The sequence below is a fragment of the Eleginops maclovinus genome, chromosome 10 (genome assembly GCF_036324505.1).
Source record: "Eleginops maclovinus isolate JMC-PN-2008 ecotype Puerto Natales chromosome 10, JC_Emac_rtc_rv5, whole genome shotgun sequence".
NCBI classification, from domain to species: Eukaryota; Metazoa; Chordata; class Actinopteri; order Perciformes; family Eleginopidae; genus Eleginops; species Eleginops maclovinus.
In genome coordinates, this window is record NC_086358.1 from 10046066 (window position 1) to 10064936 (window position 18871).

The following is an 18871-nucleotide window of genomic DNA, read 5'->3' on the forward strand; positions in this document are numbered from 1 at the left end:
TGAATCTGAATGGCCATTGTTTTCTGGTTATGATACAATCATAATGCTCTTCTACATTTCAGTCACAAGAACTGAATTTGCTGAATGTATAAAACTAAATAGGAGTGATTGTTCTTTCTTGGCCTCTCTTGAAAAAAACGCATGACTTGCTTTACAGGAAGACATTTATAATAGTAATTGGTATTAATATCAATATGCAGCAAATAATCCGCTTGTTAAAGAGGCCATTGTTTCTCCAACCCTGGAGTATTTGTCGCCCCTAGCGCATAATGTCCCATTTTGAACAAAGACGTGTTTAGCTTAGCGGAAGTTAGTCACTCGTTTCAGCATGAAAACACTTATGTCAATGCCTCCAAGACGGAGTAGTTGCAGCCGTTCACATTTAATGATTCAATTGCTGTTTAGCTTTGAGTTCACGACCCCGAAGCTATGATAAATGTCAAGCGCAACAATATCCCGCTAACTAGACATGCCACTGCCAACCAATCATTTTGTTATTGACTGTGAAAGCACAAGGCGTGGTAATGTGACTCCAAATGTTGCGTTGCAGTGTATCTAACCATGTGGGCTGGCTGTTCAGTCTGCTTCATGTTCATTTGGCTCAGAGCGCTATTGTCAGATTATTCTCTCAATTGGCCAAAAGGCATTAGGGCAGATCTCAGATTGTGTGTCAATACTTTCATTAAATCATGGATATATCAGGGGGGAGGAATACATTTTTTTTTTACGGGGATTTGCCTGTTACTGTAGGTTGTTTACACTGGGTCAACTAAAGTTTACATTTTTAATTTTCAGGACTATTTTATGACTTAGTTCTCACCTACTTTCAATTGCAGAATGCATTGTACATCATGTGTCACAAGGAAGGATAAACGCCTATTTGTGTTTCTATTTTCCTCCTAAACACGGCATTTTTAACAAATGTTGCTGAACAGTTGGCATCCCACTGCTTTTTAAAACACAAGGGTCAGGTCAATGAACTTGCATCTCCAGCCACCTTCCCCCTTCACTGGTGTGAGCTAAATGTATATTTAGTATGGACAGTTAATTATGTTAATCATGTCGCAGTCATAGGACATCCGTGTGTGTAAAAAGATTGGCTTACACTTAAATCAAGGCACAGCAACATTTGTCTCTATTTGTTCCGTCTGTCATTAACCTACAGTACAATTTGTGCTTCACAAGGAGCTTACCCTCCAACAGCTGTGCACTTGTTTTAGAAATGACGTTGTTTATAGATTGTTTGTTGAAAGCTGTTAATTCTGTCTTGGTGTCATCTCCATTCAGCGTGGCCTTGGAGTGATGTGATGACAGCAGTTAATTAATTTAGTTCTGTGTATTAAAATAGCCCTATTTCTGTCAATGCCTAATCAACATATCTTTTGCATAAGAATAAAGTGGTGACATATAGGCCTAAGTTGTTGATCAGGGTCATTAGAAACTGAGTTTGATGAATGAAAAGGTTGGGCTGAAGCTAGAGGTCAGTGCTTTGGTTATTTTCTTTGATATTTTTCTTTTGTGTTTGGATTACAGTTTGTATGATCATCTCATCGTCATACTTATCCACAGGAAATCAATTAAAGATAAATGTATGTATGTATGAAAATAATATGAACCAATCCCAGCACTGACACACCCTGTTCTGTGATGAGAGGTATGCATGATGGATAGAGGCATTGGGTAGGACTGTCCTGCATCTACCATATGGCAATCCTAGAGAAAGCTAAAGGGGCACTACACTATGTATAGCCTAGTTGGGCCTGACCGAGGGTCATTCCATTTAGTACTCGGACCTCCCTGTTGGTCAGTCTTAGTATAGTGCCTACTGAAGAGGGGTTAAGCAGGTGCAAAGGTGGTAACAACCAAAGCTGTAGTGGTTAGCTGACTCAGCGATGTGTTGCTTGACAGAAAAATAATCAACTATTTGTTAATCAATTAATAGTTAGTTATTTTTCATACTAAAATGGCAGAAAATGCTGTTTTTCTCAGTTTCATACTTCATGGATTTCTTTTGAAATTACAAAAAGGCATTTAAACACACAACCCTTGAACAATTTTTAGTTGCAGCCCCAATTAGGTTCTGCCCAACTGTGTTGACATGCAGCCATTGATCACTCTGAAAAGGGTTATCTGACCAAGAGCAATTTATTTGCCTATTATCAGCTGGCCAAGCATGTTAAAGGTTTCCTGGAGCTCTTTTTAAATCTTTCAAATGCTCTCCTGTTCTGTGGATAACACATCTCAGACCTCCACAAAATGCCCTTTGAGATGACCATGGACTGGTGGGGCTCTGCCTCATTAGTGAACTGCGGGAACAAAAGACTCAGAGCAGAGGAGTCCAACCCACATAAATACAGCCGAGCTGGAATTATGCTCAAATGTAAAAACCCCAAACAAACGGATTGGAAACTCTCTGGGGCGTCTTCTGAACTTAGCTGCTGTCATCAATCAAGAATATTGCCATGCAGGTCCATACAGGACTTGGACAAAATGCTTCTTTAAGCATTTCTCCGGGAAGCATAAAAGTGTATTTATGGTCACCACGGGCAGGTATAGAGGAAGATTGGCAAACATGAAAATCAAGTCCTCTCCTGGGTGCCATCAAGCCGTGCTCAGCTGTGTTAAATCATAGACGGAAAGAACAACAGTCTGGTGGCACAACAGTCCAGCCTGACAAAGCACTGCCTTGGGTTTTACATTCTCTCTGCAGCACGTTATTGGACTCAATGTTTTGTCTTCATACCTGTTTTCAGCTCTGTAATGAACATCATCTGTCTTATTCTGCACATCAGTGACATGTTCCAGTTTAATGTCACCTACAGTTTAGCGTATATTACCCAATGCCAAGATTTAAGGCTGCAGGAGATCCTGTTTCTGCACTTAGCTGATGTGGGATTGATTTCCTTTACGAATATATGAATCACTGGGGTCATTACTGAGCCAGACTCTTTCATTAAATTGAGCTATATCTCCTGCATCAACACAGGGCCTTCTGAGAGTCCTCCAGCTAGAATATACTGAGCCTCCGTGGGGTACAGGCACTTTGAAAACAGCAACATGTAAAGTATAGCTTCATTTATCCCACAAATACAGAATATTGATCATCTGTAGAGAAAGTGGGTGACAACATACTCTTTGAGACGTTTTATAATTCAGATGTATGTGGAGGGATTGTAAATAAACAGATAAGTGGATCTGGTTGATGAATGTAGAAGCAACATTGTGTAGTTATTTGAATGAGTAATATCCCAAGTGGAAGAAAATTATAAATAAAACGACATAACTGTGTACTCATAAAAATGCCAGCAATGCTTTTTGAAACCCTTTTTAATTGGTTGGCTTGTGACGGATCACCGCAAGTCGCTCTCGCTAGAATATTCCTCACACACACGGGCAGTATTGACTTTTCAAATAAAAAGACATTAATGTAGATAACGGCCATTTTGAATCCTCATTAGTCACCGGTAATCTAGAAACATGGGCGATATATTAGGAGCCGTGTTCACGGCTAGTCATTAAAGGAGAAATAAAAGACAAAATAAATCCAATCTTGGAACGCCTGTGATTAATCATGTTGGCCACCACTGGCTGCCTGGCTGCTTAACAGTTTTATTGAGTCATTTATGCTGGTTTCCCTGATAATCCATTTATTCTGAATAATGCCTCCCTTCATGCTCAAAGTGCTGTGTTCAGGTGATACTGCTATAAACTGTATATTTTTAGTACCTTCCCCCCTGACAAACATATATTACAGCAATTATATGTAATGGCTGACAGAAGAAAAGCAACAATTGCACATTATTCAGGGAAGCTTTTAATGAAAGTGTTAATGAAGTATATTTTCAATTATTCCTTAAGGGGATCACAAACCAAGATAGAATCATGAATAATTTACCACAGTGTCTTATTAGAACTATTTATGTAATTTTCACAGGAAAGAGTAAAGAATAACTCAACAAGAGTGGTACATATGCAGAAAGGTGTACCCTTTTCTGTATATGTTTTTTTCCTAAAATAGCACAAAGGGCTGTTCATGGCATCATGTGAGACAACGGAGCGATAAGAGATGATTAAGATGTTCCAGTGTACAACACAAGAAAGGACATAATCCCTCTGTCCAGACTTCTGAAGTGTCTCAGACAGCGGTGTATCTGCACTCCTAAAATACAAACAGATTGCCTAAGGTCCAGAATCATGCCGCACGACCCCACTTGACCTGGCATAACCAGCGTTGTCTGCAGTGAGAAGCTGTTTAGTGTCCGGATGCACTGCAACTTTGACAGATTTCACTGAGAACAAATGCTGCTGACACCCACAGCTAAACTCCTTAATTAAGTATAAGTGTGTGATAGAGCTGTCCTGGGGTTTCATCTTAATACACAACAAAGGAGAATACAAGCACAGAGGCAGTGTTTCTTCTCTCAAGAGTTGCTCACTGAAGAGTTACCTTCCATGGCCTTTTATAGCTGAACGATGTCCCAAACATCATGCTTCTAATTTAATATTTTATATACTAATTCAAGCATGATATAATGTCTGCCAATGACAATTTAAAAAAAAAGTGCACCTCCCCAGTTGCTGCAGAATTCTTTATTAGTGACTGAATAATTATAAAGTAAAATCTGCATGTTGTAAACAATTATGAGAAAACATAACAGGTGCAGTAGTTCATGAAAATATGGCAACAACGTTCCAACATCCTAATGTTGACTCCTTTTTAAAATATCAGCACTAAAACCTAATCACTTGTTCCACAATGTAACAAATTGCATTAAAATGAATTCTGTACTTGCTTAGATATACCTAAAAAGCTCAAAAAGGGCCATAAACTACTACTAGGATACCCCTTTTTCAGCATTACTCGTTTAAAAAGAAAATCACAGCTGCTACTTTTCTATAGCCAAACGTGAGTGGCCTGTTTCCGTTCACCATTAGTATCTATGCGGTTGTATATTTAGTAATGAGCATTTTGAGTTTTCTCAGCAGCGTCTCTTGAGACTTTCTCACACGGTCTTGACTAACAGCCTGAAGCCTATCAAGTGTCCCGCACAGCAAGTCCTAACACCTGACGACATGGTTCTGCAGGGAGTTTCTGCTGTCACAATAAATCAGGAACAGACAGGATACAGTATAATCATGTGGGTGTCCTGTTTCACTCGGCCTCCGCTGAAAGCGTCAGTAAAATCCACGCTGCATGTGGTGGTGCACAACGCAAGGGAACCATACGCTTCTATACACTCAGAGCTTGATGGTTGACTTGAGAGGAATAATCCATGGGAGATAACATAGAAAGAGCCGTTGATGGTTTATGTTGCGAGCCTCATATTGTACACAATGATGTATTGTATTGCCACTACTCCCCTTTATTCTTTAACATCACTTGCTTTGATTGAAAATGGAATAAATGGGACGCCTTTGATGGAAAATAAGCCTACAGGGTCTGTTTTATATTTCGACATGTAGCTCATACCTTAGAACAGAGGCGTTAATGACATTTGACGATGTTTGGAAACAAAGTGTTTCAATCTATAACCATATGAAGCCTATTCTTCAAAACCAAAGCAAATTGAGTTGCCTGAACTATCAGAGCGAGAGCCATGCTGTGCTTATATCTGACTTCCTTCCCTTCATAAAGATGAATCATACATCTAATTCTCACAAATTACCCAAACATTATGTAGTTCTCTCATTTCCAACGCTGTTTAATCTGTGTCTGGAGTATTGGCTGTCACTTCATGTTGCAAACACTCCTTTCACTCTGGCAGTTCATTGTCTTTTGATGGGCCATAAAAGGCACTGTTTGATGGATGATAACTCGGGGCGTCTCTCTTTGTTGTGGGATGTGACGACTGAGTGCATGTGAGATGTGAGAAGAAGACTCGGTGTGAATGGGAGATGTCATCGTTGTCGTGCATTGACACCAAGGCCTTAAGCCCCCGCTTTGATCTCTGCGAATGATTGCAAAGCAAACACAAATAGAAGATTCCAGTGTGTTACAGTTCCCAGTTAGAAAGTTGTTTCTTTCCAAGAGATTCCTCCCTGATTGGCATTTCTAAAGGAAGATATATCTGCTAATATCAGGACTGTGTTGATTTAGAGTCTGAGAAATTGGAAAGGCTGTTTCTTGGAAGGCTCTGTGTTCTACCTGGTATGTAAAAGAGTGATTTATCAAGAAAGAGGATGGCTCATGTCATTGCCTTATGATCTGGTCAAATAAATATTGAGAGCTCTATAGGCCTTGGGCTCCCTGCTGACCTTACAACATCTGCTCTGGCACTTACACTTAATGTATTAGCTGTGAGGACAGGGCAGGTGTTTCCAGCTGCAGCGAGAGAACATGAAAAACAGATTGTGCCTCCGGTTCATGCAATTGAATTAAAATGAGTCACCACCATCTTTTCTCATAAAATAACATCACAAACAATGTTCTGGCATGGACAGGTGGGAATATTTCATAGGTTTGTTTGATGGTGGCAAGAAAACTGAAACTATAATTGTTTTCAACTCGCATACGGAAACAATTGTTAGGTACAGATTCCTGAGATAAATATCTATAAATCACCGCTATTAAAAACAAAGGCTTTCCATTATACTGCAGCCATTTGCTGTTAGCACCCCTTGTCCAAAAGGCTCTTTGTGATTTTACTTTGATGTTTACATAACCATCCAAGCATACTGTGCTTCATGGCCTTACATTATAGATTGCGAAAAGGATAGTTTAAATGTCTAATCACGCTTGTAGTTAAGATCATGAGCAAACATTTATCTATAAGCTCTATCTATTAGGAATTAAATCTGTTTGAAAGCTAACTCATTAAGAGAATCCCCAGGAGGCATTGGCCGTTGACCAAAGTGATTGCAACTCACTTGATAAATATGTGCTATTATGTGAGATACGCTGATTGCTTTATTGGTACTGAAGTGCGGCTAGTTTATTCCCCCGGAGAATATGTGTATTCTTTTAACAGTCAGTATACATGTTCTATGATACAGTAAAATAATTTTGTAGCCATGGCCATATTCAATAATTAGTTTTAAACATTTAAGTGCCAGTTCACCTAATTTATAAAACATATCTCCTCAATTGTCTTTAATAGACTCATAGATGACCCTCCAAAACCGAACGCAAAGAAATACTGTGTATGTGTTGACCCATGAGTGAAGTTGGTGTGAGAGCGCCCAGGCCCGCTGAGTATTAGAAAAATTGACAACAGAGATGATACTCAAACATGTTTTGACTGCATTGTTCAAATTCACATTTTTATATATCTGCCTCTGATATATGGATATCTATAGCCGTGCTAGCAGCACTTTGAGACATGGCTTTGAGGTTAATGCTAACAGCAGCATGCCAACATGCTCAGAATAACAAATACCAGGATGATAACCAAACGTTGTCAAACCCAAGACAAACCCACTTTTTTTCCAGAAATGTGGAACAGTTTGAAAAGAAGAGTTGTGATTCATTTATGGTGGAGATCCAGGAACGTTTAGAAGTAATTGTGTGATAGGGCACCTTTTTGAACATTTGCATCTACTCATTTACTTCGTCTTGACTACCGCACTTACTTGAATGAAAACAATCTGGCACATGTATCCCATTATTTAGATGCAGGTCTGGATCCTGATGCGATGGAAAGAAAAATCCCATTTCTCATTTAAATATAAAGTTAATTATCTCTTGGAGCCTTGGGGGAGATACGTGCCCCCTGACTGCTGTCTAGTTCAAGATTGGAGCTCAGAAAAGCATGAACATAGCTAAGAAGGATTGTGGAGTTTGCACTTGTGCCACCTGTGTGGGAGTAACACTGTCTGAAAACACATTTCAGGTCTCTTGTCAGTTGAAAATGAGTAATGGGCTGCAGACTATAGCCTCAGGATAAAGTCATATCTGAAGCAGTATTTGAAGGATATCTAAAACCCGGGATACCTCAAATTGACCTCTGTCATTTCCCTCAACACTGTGTACTTTCTTTTACTCTTTACTGTCTTTTTTATCCCGTATGAGCTCAGCTTTGTTATACACAGCGATCCTCGGCCATCTGGTTTTCATTTCCTGTGAGTTTCAAGATGGTAGGAGAGTTTAAAAAATGAGGCTCGTTTGAACTGGGGGCTAATGTAGTCAGGATGGAATCTGTCACTCAGTCTATTGCATGTTGATGACTAAGGGCAGTTTCAGCTGTAAGCAGTCCATGATTTGTGGACACAGAGTGAACTCTTGTAAGCAAAAGCCAACTAGGAGTTTAGAGCAGCAACTGGGCCCTTTTTTGGCCGCAGCAACTGGGCCGTTTTTTGGCCGCAGCTCGCCTGCATTTTCTTTGCATTCATGCCAAAGTATTTCGCACGGCAATTAGCTCCGTCCTCATTTGGGTCTGCAGTCCCAGCGGGTTAGCGAAGCCATTTATCATCCTCAGGGCTTGGAACTCTGCAGCTCCGTCTCAGGTAGTTTTTGTAAACAGTCATTGCCCCGGCTCTTTCCATTCCACCAAATGAGAGGGAGATACAGTAGTTTGGAGGTTCTGCCATCCATCCATCTGTCAGATGCTTTGCTTTTTTTCTAGAGGTGTGAAGGCAAAAGGGAAATGTCATTTCACATGGCTCATTTGTCATATGGTAACTACATAGTTATTGTGAATAGAGTAATGACAACATGGCCACTCACTTTTTTCTGAAGGGTCTGGATTTGAGTTGTGGAGAACATGCAAGACTCAAAAGTATTCTGTACAGCACATGGCTAATGAGCAGTAGGCTCAAAAGAAAAATAACAGGAGTTATTTTTTTCCCAACATAAATGATAGTAAGACTTTTAGTGAGCAGGATTTATAGAGCCTTTAATAGCAGCCTTGACATTTAGCATATGTTTACACAGATACAGATGTAAGATATGTAACCTCGTTAGACACACATTAAAGAACTATTCATGTTTCATGCTGAAATATGCCTTGAGTTATATTGAAACCTAAGTGTTGGCTCTGCTACAAGTATTTATATAGCTTCCAAATGCCTGTGGGGCATCATTAAAACACATATTTGAGTAGGCAGAGCCATAAACTTATGCTGGATACATTTTTGTGTTCTTAGCCGAAACATCTTCAGAGGCAGCCAGGAAAATAATCGAACTACAGTATGTGCATTTTCCAATTCTTACATATGTCCTTGGAGAGTCATCACTTCAAAAGAGCTTGCCTTCCGATTCCATAATTTGTTGAACCGATATGTTGCGGTCTCTGTCGCTACTATGTCTTTATCAATTGGAATTAAGGAATTAGATTCCGCTTTTTGGTTTTCTCCTCTTTAAGTGGAGTCACACTGCAGTGCAGGCCCAGGGGTTACTGGGAGTATCAGAGGGGACTAATTGTCAAGGTTATGTCTCAGCGGATGATTGATGTGAGGCCAGGCTGTTTTTGTCAGCCTGTCAGGTGGCTGGAATGTTTAATGTTCTCATTATTGGTTGCTCTGTTGTGTATATTTCTCTGTCAGCGCCGCTGAGCCATCTGAACTGCCAGAGCACTTCAAAGGCCTGCAGGTCATCCGTCTTCCTCCTGACGCCCTGAATGTTCAGCCTCAGCTGAGTGCTGGTGATTTGTTATGACTTGAGAGCCAGCTGACAGACAGGTCTCCTATAAAAAAACATGCACCCATTTCCCTTTCTGCCGTGCAGTGGAAGCATCGCTGCTCCTGTAATGGGAGGGGGGCAACTGACTGAGGAGGCTGGCACCTGACAGTTGTGTCATCTAACTAATTTGCAGACAGAATGACTTGAAGTATTTTGTCTTCTACTTTGCTTCAGTGAGGATTTTGGTTCAGGTGTCACAGATTGTCACAGGTCACCATCTGTTGTTGAGCACCACAGGGAACAAAGCTGAAGGGGAATCACTATATTAAGGCACATTTTCATATCCATCATTAGTGCAGTGCCCGTTATACAATATGTGATGGAAACGGGTAGAGAGCATCATGGGAAGAATTCCTATGGCTACAAAGCTAGTCATACAATGAAAAGTGAGAGTGAGACACTATAAAGACAAGAGGAAGGAAGACCGAATCCAAATCTCAATTCTTTTCCCAGACCAGCGTTACAAGATTGATTGTTTGCTGCTGATCTAATTTTGGATCATACAAAAACATTCCATTTGTCTTAAAGAAAAATGATGTGCCACATGGTGCAGATGGAATTTTTTTTTTAAAGCTGAAAAGATTAAAGAGAAACTCTGCTCCTCAGCCCTAATCACGAGCTGTAGATTACTCTGTCGATTTAACCAGATGGCAGGCTCGATTCTGCAGGCCTTCCTGTATATTAATGAACAGCAGTCTGTTATATTTGACTTAAGGTAAGTGAAATGTCCATCACTTGTAATGGTCTGCCAGCTGGCATTATGCATTTTGCACCACTTTGGGTCCACGTGGCATTTTTCATTTATCACCTTATTGAAGGAGCATGTTTGTTCCCTGCTATTTTCCATCATTGTCGCTGTTCTGGTAAACATGTTTCTTCACCAGGATGAAAACTCTCCAAGTTGTGTCCATAGCTAATTTCATCTCATAGGTCAAGGCAATAATTCTGGCACTAAAACTGTCGCGCAGGGCGAAGCACACGAGTTCAATATTAACTTGATTAAGTTAGCCTGTCGACATGACTGCAAACACGGCAATACAGTATGTTAACAAACCTAATAATAGGAAGGGTGAGACAAAGTGGAGGGGATGGCTGCACAATTTCTGGCCAGTCGTGTGTCGGGAACAACGAGGTGCTGACCTTAAAGAACAGCTTATGAGGCTTTGGCTTATTGTTAGTTAGTGTGCAACATAATGCAGCCTTTGACTTTTTCCCCTGCTGGCTCTACAAAAAGACGTGTTTATGACTTTATCAGACATTCATACTGGATGGCGGCTCAGGGCATTTAAGAAGAAACTGATTGTCTCAGAATGTCAGTCTGCAGAAACTGCAGAAAACTTAAAGAGGCAATGAACACATGTTTGCCAGCCTGAGCATCAAGAGACTCCCTCCATGAATATGCCAAGCCTAATTTTAAACCAAAAGCAGGGGAACTTTGGCTGTGTTTCCCAACCAGAGAGCACGAACAGCGTGGAAACACAATGCCAGTGTGTCATACATTTAAAGACTGTTAATCAAAGGCTGTTTACTGTTCTCAGAAGCCATTCATCTTACTCAACGTTAGTCTGCTTCTTGCAAATGTGTCAGTAAGAGCTTCCACATGCCAAGACAAGAAGGGGGAAAAGTTGGGGTTATCAGAGGAGGGTTTTCAAAGCGTGTCTCTTCAGTTGGCCTGTGGGTAATTAGCCACCTCCGCCCAATAAGGCCATAAGTCATTAATCACTCGGACCCGGGCAGAAGTCGACTTACTGAGAGCAAGGCGTTTGGAGACAAAAAGTTTTCCGCCTATGACAGACTCCAAAATGGCCCCTGTCAGTTGTGTGTAAATTATAGGGCATGTCGAGTGCTGAAAGACAAGGGCCCACTGTTTAACTCATGTTTGCTCTTTCCTTTGCTTTGAGTGAAAATCCCCTTTTAACAATTTCCCATCGGCTGGCTTGTGACTCAATAAGAAACACTTTATTGTGAGTATACAGAATACAGACACATTATCCATGTTGGGGAAACCTCAGTGTACAAACGTACTTCTCTATGATGCATCACTGGAGTTAATAGAAGAAGAGTAGCTCCAAAGGTCAACGGCTCAGTAAAACCAAGCTTTAACTCGGTATTCCTATCGTTTACTTTGCTTGTCAAACGGAGGAAATTATGGAGTTATGATAAATATTGAGCTTGTTTGGAGAAGCAAAAGCTTCTCCAGAAAACATAAACCACCATGTTTTTTTTTGGATGATGGAAGACACACTTCTCAGCTGACTGAATGTGCAAAAAGTCTTCGGTTTTTCCTTTTGCTTCTGTAAACAGAGATCCGCCTGCCTTTCCAGAGTACATAAGCAATGAGGGAGAATTTGCAAGGCAGCTACAGTTTATGTAACAACGGGGAAATCCCTTGATTGGGTCATTAATATTGATGACAAAAGGGTGTTAAATTCATTATACGACCATAACATGCATAACAAGTGTTTGAAAGCTGCTTGATGTATTTGATGCGTGAACCAGTTTCTGAAAAGTCAATTTTGGTTCATGACTGTGGGCGTTGTGAGGAGGAACATCAGCTCAGTGTAGCGGTGATGATGTCCACCAGCCCTTCAAGCAGAACAGACAGTGTAACACATGGCGTGCAGCTGTGCAAAAGTGACCAATTTCAACATCAACGTGTCTGCGCTGGGTCATGCTGTGCTGATCTGTTCCCCCTCAGGTGAAAGGCCATGAGTCGTACTCATGCTGCAGTTCAAAGCAGAACAGGTGTGGCCATCACTGTGATTCAACGCAGGGTTACAGAGCCGGACAGTGTCTTATGTCCTGACAGTGTTTAAATTCAAACATGTGGGTAAGAGATCCTCTGTTACTATGTAAAGATTGATAGACTTTAGCATGGTAGGATAGATAGATGTATGTGAAGCCCACTGAGCCAGAAAATGTATTAAACAGATGTACCAATTATCTTTTATCCATATGATGCAGCATCTGCCCCTGATGACCTCGTAATTAATTCATTGAGCATTTTCTAGAACCCTAACCCCTAACCCTAACCCTTTTATAACAATTCAAACGGATTGTGCTCTCCCTCTTACTACATTGCAAAAATATTCATGTGACTGATACATTACCGAACATTGTAAATATTGGTTGGACACCAGATACTCCTACAAAGTTCCGGGTGATTAGTGTGTTTTTTAAAATTTGTATAGACAAAAAAATACGTCCCATCCTATTACTGGTGCTGAGTTATCATCTTATACCATAACCACAGTTTTTGATTTATAAAGGGTGACGGTCCAGTTGGATAACAATATTTAGGATGTTTTTTTTCAGCTTTAAAGTTTAATTAAAAACGTATAACAGTCAATTATACCATAGATTCATATTCATTTATCTGTTTAACTACAGAAATAACAGCAACACATTATACCTGTATTAAACCCCCTGATTTAGAATTGGTTTATAAAAGCAGTTTTTTAAGTATTAATTGACATTATGTTCAACAATTTCTTCCATAAGGACATGTTTAACTGTATTTTAAGTCTTTGTCTTTTTTTATTCTCTAGCCTCCACTCACTGTATTTGTGCCCACGTGAAAAAATACATGTATTTGCCTACAATGCCTGAAATAAATGTATGAATTTAAGTTATTAAGCTTGACTTGCTTATCTATTAATATATTTAAAGGATCTCTGTGTAATTTCAGTTTTTTGAGACTGACTCGTGTCACCTTTGTGTTTGACATAGAAAGAATTTGAAAATAGTTTTTGGTTTTAATTAGATTTTATGTATACAAAAAACTAAACATGAATATAATAAAATAGATCACTTATATACAGTTTTAAAAAAAAATTCTTATTAGTTATTATAAGTTTACACTTAATTCCAAGGGTTGCTAATTAAATTGACATTACCAAGCAAATTATTCCACATGTAAGAGAAACAGATGCACTACTCTATTCCCTAAATTAAAAGTAATCCAGCAACTGATGTTATAAATTAAATCTACTGACTAATCTATTGACTGGTTTAACTGTTCATATGTGAATTTATACCAAATCAATTAAATGTTGAGAAATTATGTTAAAAGATCTGAAACCCATTTGTTCACATCATGTTTGTAAATGAAAATAGATGCGTCACGTATGGTCTACTGGCTTCATGGCTGACTGGTTGCAATGCTGAATTGTGGGTTAAGGGCTTTATTACCATCCATCACTGAGCCATGTTAAAGTGTAATCTACATGAAGCATGGGTGGTTTTGATCAATATGACATCTGACTGTTAATGATGGTGATTTTATTGCTGGACAACGGCCTGATTTACTGAGGATAGATAATAACACTGTTCGCTTGATTTAGTTGATTTGTTTTAAGAGGATGATAAAATAGTTAGGCCCCGCTGCATTCATACTCTCTGCTTCATGGCTTCATTACAGCGATCACAAAAGCTGTGCAAACGTCCCACATCTGGTGTCATCGTAAATCTTTGTTTTGCGAGCCCCTCACTGATATCAGTAGCTCGTTTGTCTCCGTTAATTAAACGATAATCTAGAACCTTGTGATTGAGAAGATTCAGCATGTCTTGATGATCCCAAGATATAATGCATCTGAAGAAACCCTATAACACACACACACACACACACACACACACACACACACACACACACACACACACACACACACACACACACACACACACACTCTCAATATGCTCTTATTTAATATAAAATGTTAAAGCCTTTGCAACTATATAGTAAGTTATCCATCTGTAAGTCCCTTTTGTAAAGACCTTTCTAAATCAAGTTTGTAAGTAACATAAAATATGTAATTTACCATAAACTTAAAATAAATCACAATCTCTATATGCAGTTTGGATTACCAGTCACAAAAAATGGTGACCAATTAAATAAATAAAATATGTTTGAATAAAAAAAACAGTACATTATTGTTGCACAAACAAACTAAAGCCCCAAAACAAAATATAGAAAAAAGGTTATAAAAAGAAGTGATTCATCTCATGAAGACTCAAATCCTAACTGGAACAGTTGTTTTCTGTTAAAAAAAAGAAACAATAAATATAATTACAATATAAATATAATGTTTGAATATTGTCAGAGCTTCCCGTAGCTTTAAAAAATGCCATCAAGGTGAAAAGGTTTTGCTAAATAAATCAATTATGTCCATCTTTCTAAGTGAGACTCCACTTTCCCACCAGACTTGCAGATGAATTAGCATGAAACATAAAATCCATTTCACATTACATTTAAATATGCAATAAAAATATTTTGGGTGCACAAAACGTAAGGACACAATCCACTCTCTCCTGTTTAAAATAATGCACATTGAGTCTTCAAAGTTATATTATTTTTTATTTTAGACACGCTTGAAGCTATCGCAAATAAATACACTGATCCCCACATGGATCCAGTCCCTGCATGAAGTACAATATAAAACTCATTGGGTCTAAATCTCCTTTTTATAAATGTATAATTATTTGTCTCTACTGGTATCCTAAGGCTGAGGCTGTTGTCAGTCTTTGTCCATACAATGCGTACGGGGAGTAATAAGCTCCTGTGGCCGCGGGCACCGGCATCGGGGCCGCGGTGGGCAGGGGGCTCTTTGAATAGGGGTGATAGCGGCTGCTGAGTCCGAGATGGTGATGGGGCCCCCTGAGGGCCAGCGCGCCGGGGCTGCCAGGACTGCCATTAGGAGTCATATGCATGTGACATGCCATTGCAGCAGCGGCAGCAGCATTGGCGAGAGAAGAAGAACCCGGGTACCCGGATATCAACTTCTCCGTTCCGGCAAATGCCGTGTGAGTCCGCAGGTGGCCGAGAAGCTCCTCGGAGGAGGAAAAGCGCTTATCGCAAGGTCCGTTTGCAGACACCCAGTTACACACGTGCGGCAGGGGGTCGTTGGGAAGCATAAAGCCGTAAGGATACAAGGGATGTCCGCTGAAAGACGGCGCCGAATGCACGCCGTGCAACGGGTGAGTTTGGTACATGAGCGGGTATCCAGATTTGAGCGCCGAGGCAGCAGCAGCCGCCGCAGAGTCATGTGCGCAGTTAGCGCTAGATGCACCGGACAAATGGCTTGAGCAGTGGTAGCTCAGGCAGTAGGGGTCTCGACACAGACTAGCAGACATAAGAGACGGAGGGGATGCCCCAGCTAAAGGACTCGTTCCTGCTTTACTGCAGCCCATTGAGCTGGCAAACTGTGCACTTAACAGCTGGCTGCTGGATTTGGTGGGGTCAAGGGTCATTCCGTGGGGGAGGAACTGCTGCGGGTAACCTGCATATGCACCCGCTAAACTTCCAGGGTAGGAAAGACCAGCAGGTGGCATGGGGAAAACTGTATGACCGGGCTTATATGGGGAAACGGGGGCCACCAGTCCAGAGCCGAGGAGGGAAGAGGACGAGGTTACAGATGGCGACTCCGATGTAACAGTCTTTGATCCAGATGTGTTCTCCTGGTGTTGGTCAGAGGTAATTCCACTTATCCTATGACTGATATTACTCTCCGTCGTACTGCTTTTATTGCTTTCAGAGTCTTTCTTGTCCTCCTTGTCCCCTGCTTTGCCTTCAGCCGGCAGTGGGGAGACTGAGGTGCAGGAGCTGGGGCTGCCTGTCCTGGGGCTGAACGGCTGGCAGGTGGCGCTAGGCACTCGGAAACTGGTTTTATCTCCACTGAGGCTGCTGCTCGAGTCCTTCTTCTCTGACGATTTTGAGTAAGGTTTGAAACTAGATTTGTCGTCGGCTCCGATGTCGCTCATTTTTAGCGGACCGGATTTTGTCTCCTTATCACTAGATCCATTTGAGGAAGAGGACAGTTTGGAGGAGGACGGAGGATCCGGTTTGCCGATCTGAGAGCACGTCTGGGCCAAAAGAGCCAGTGGACTTTTCTTGGCATCCAGCTGTAAAATAATACACAAAACTGTTAATGAAATGCATAAAACACTTGCACATGTTATGTTTTTAAGAAAATACGCACATATGACCGTTCCGCGTAGTTTACGCATTGCGCAGGAACTTATCTCGGGATGAAACTCAAAACAACTCAGCGTGATAGGCATGTAAAGAGGGAACGTACACACAAAGCTGTTAAACATGAGCTATCAGATAAGACTGAACAACTGCCACACGTCAACATGACATTACAAACACTTGCATTAATCTGCTACAACAAGGTCATTACATTTCAAAGCAAGTCCAAACTTGACCATTTAACAGCCTAACAGCATTTTTAAATGCAGACAAATAACCGAAAATGTCATAAAGAAACTCTGATAGGTCTGAAGATCCTATAGTAATGTGCTATTTATTTCACATTTCTTACCCAATATGTTCCGGAAAAAAACATCCCAAAATCTCGGATTGAAAGCTTTGGGAGTGATTCCATCGTGTAACACGTTATGGATTATATTTAGCGAATTGGTGATGGTGTTTTTACAAAACAATTATAAAATGCTCGTGCTTACCTCGATGGGACCGATGGGAGTAGATGGCAAAGGCTGAAGGTACTCCGGGTGCAAAATGTGTCCTGCCCGGGCGGTAAGCATTTTCAAAACCTTTATGGGAAGACGACTTGCTTGGCGAGAGGGGTCTGCAGGAGACACAGAGTTGTGGACGAATAGCTGTCTGATGTTCACTGCGCCCTGCTCCACCGAGGAGTAGTTCTCCCACGCTGGATTTGTGCTATTTCTCAGGAAAGAGACCGTGGGCGATGTGATCATGACCCAATTCTCTTAAAAGTGGTTGACAAATACATGTGTAGGGTAAATAAAGCCAGCAGTCAAATGCGTCAAACGGTTAAAGGCTTGACCAGAGATAAAACAAATCAATGTTAAATCCTCAAAAAGAGACGCGGAGTTTGAGAGCAGAATCCTTGCGTGTCACAACCGCGTTGCTTCATCCCCGGAGTCGCTCTGACAGTGTGGCTGCGGGTCCGAGAGCGTACTTGGTTTATGTTGGTAGTGAGTGGGCAGGAAAGATCACTCCGCCTCCTTCCAGGCAGCGTCTGAATTACTCCGCAGATCACAACCGTTGCCGCCTCCCAATCCAAAAGAGATGCCTAGGTGATCAGAGGCTCAACTGAATGTATCGTTTCCTCCTCACACGGGTGTGTGTTTCACATTCCACCCCCTCCGAGCACTTTTAATTTAGAGTTTTTATAAGCGTCTTTGCGTAATTGGCGATTCGACACATGCGCAGCCCATGCATCTTGTGTGGTTTTAGTAAAGGTGGACCAGGACGCAAATGATCAAAACCTCTTTGTGTTGACGACCAGCTGCATATTAATACTAATTCCTATTATTATTGTTATTATTGACACATATTAAAAGTAACACATTTTAAATGGCAAAATATTGTTACCTAACAAAATGATGGCTATACATTTGCAGTATTTTTTCTAATTTCATGAGAGTCGTTTTGAGCTTGGGCATTTGATTGCCTCTTTTGCAAATGTCTTGCAAAGAGCAGACACTCTTTGCATCATTTTGTGATGAACTACTTTAAACCTTTTAAAGAAGGAACATGAACAACCCAAGGCCTTTCTGGTCAGATATTTACTCGAACGTACAGTGATATCCATCGGCATGTTTCACATTTTCTGCAACTTTCTCCTCTCAATCACACAGCCCCTCATCTGTCAGTTGCCTGTCCTGCATGGCAGTTATCTGTCAGCTGTCTGCAGTTTTTTTTGTGTGTGCCTCTTCTCAGTCATATTCAGGTCAACTACTGTAAAGAGAATCCATGAGAAGTAGAGTGAAGAAGTGATGCATCTCTCCCTCACTCTTCCATCATCATTTAGCCCTGATAGCCTGCCTTGTCTGGTAAAACTCAAAATTGCAATTTGTTTAATTGGAGATAAGCTCTGAGGCAATTTTACATAACCCAAATTCTGCTGCATACATTATTTGATAGCATGTCATTATTCAGGTCTTATTTTGTCATGGGAATTAAAAATATTCCTCCACATTCAAGCCAAAAATTATTTCTTTTTATCCAAGTGAGCTTAAAAAAACCCTCTAGTGTCTGCCATTAATCATTTAAAGCTTCCACATTTCTTCCCATCGAAATAGACCCACTTATCTTATTACTCAATAGCCTATAAATGTCTTGCTGATCAGGCGAAAGTTAAACATATGCAAGTGTTTTTTGATTGATAACAGGGGTGCTGTTTTCGGCAACGGCTGTCAGGCTCTGACACAGCGCTTTGAGTTATTAGGGCAGAGAAGGGCGACTATAAATTTCGACCGTCAGGCAAAAAC

The 18871-nt window shown here is 40.7% G+C and overlaps 1 protein-coding gene and 1 long non-coding RNA gene across 4 annotated transcripts in view; one reads left to right on the forward strand and one right to left on the reverse strand.

The window, feature by feature from the left end:
• Window positions 1-18871, forward strand: part of LOC134871241 (uncharacterized) — a 126707-nt gene that overhangs the window by 9470 nt on the left and 98366 nt on the right. The window lies entirely within an intron of this gene.
• On the reverse strand, window positions 14950-17548 carry znf503 (zinc finger protein 503). Its single transcript, XM_063892583.1, has 2 exons — window positions 17078-17548; window positions 14950-16513 (listed from the first exon to the last, which is right to left on the reverse strand). Exons 1-2 carry the CDS (start codon window positions 17330-17332, stop codon window positions 15101-15103), a joined length of 1668 nt encoding a protein of 555 aa, XP_063748653.1. The 5' UTR covers window positions 17333-17548; the 3' UTR covers window positions 14950-15100.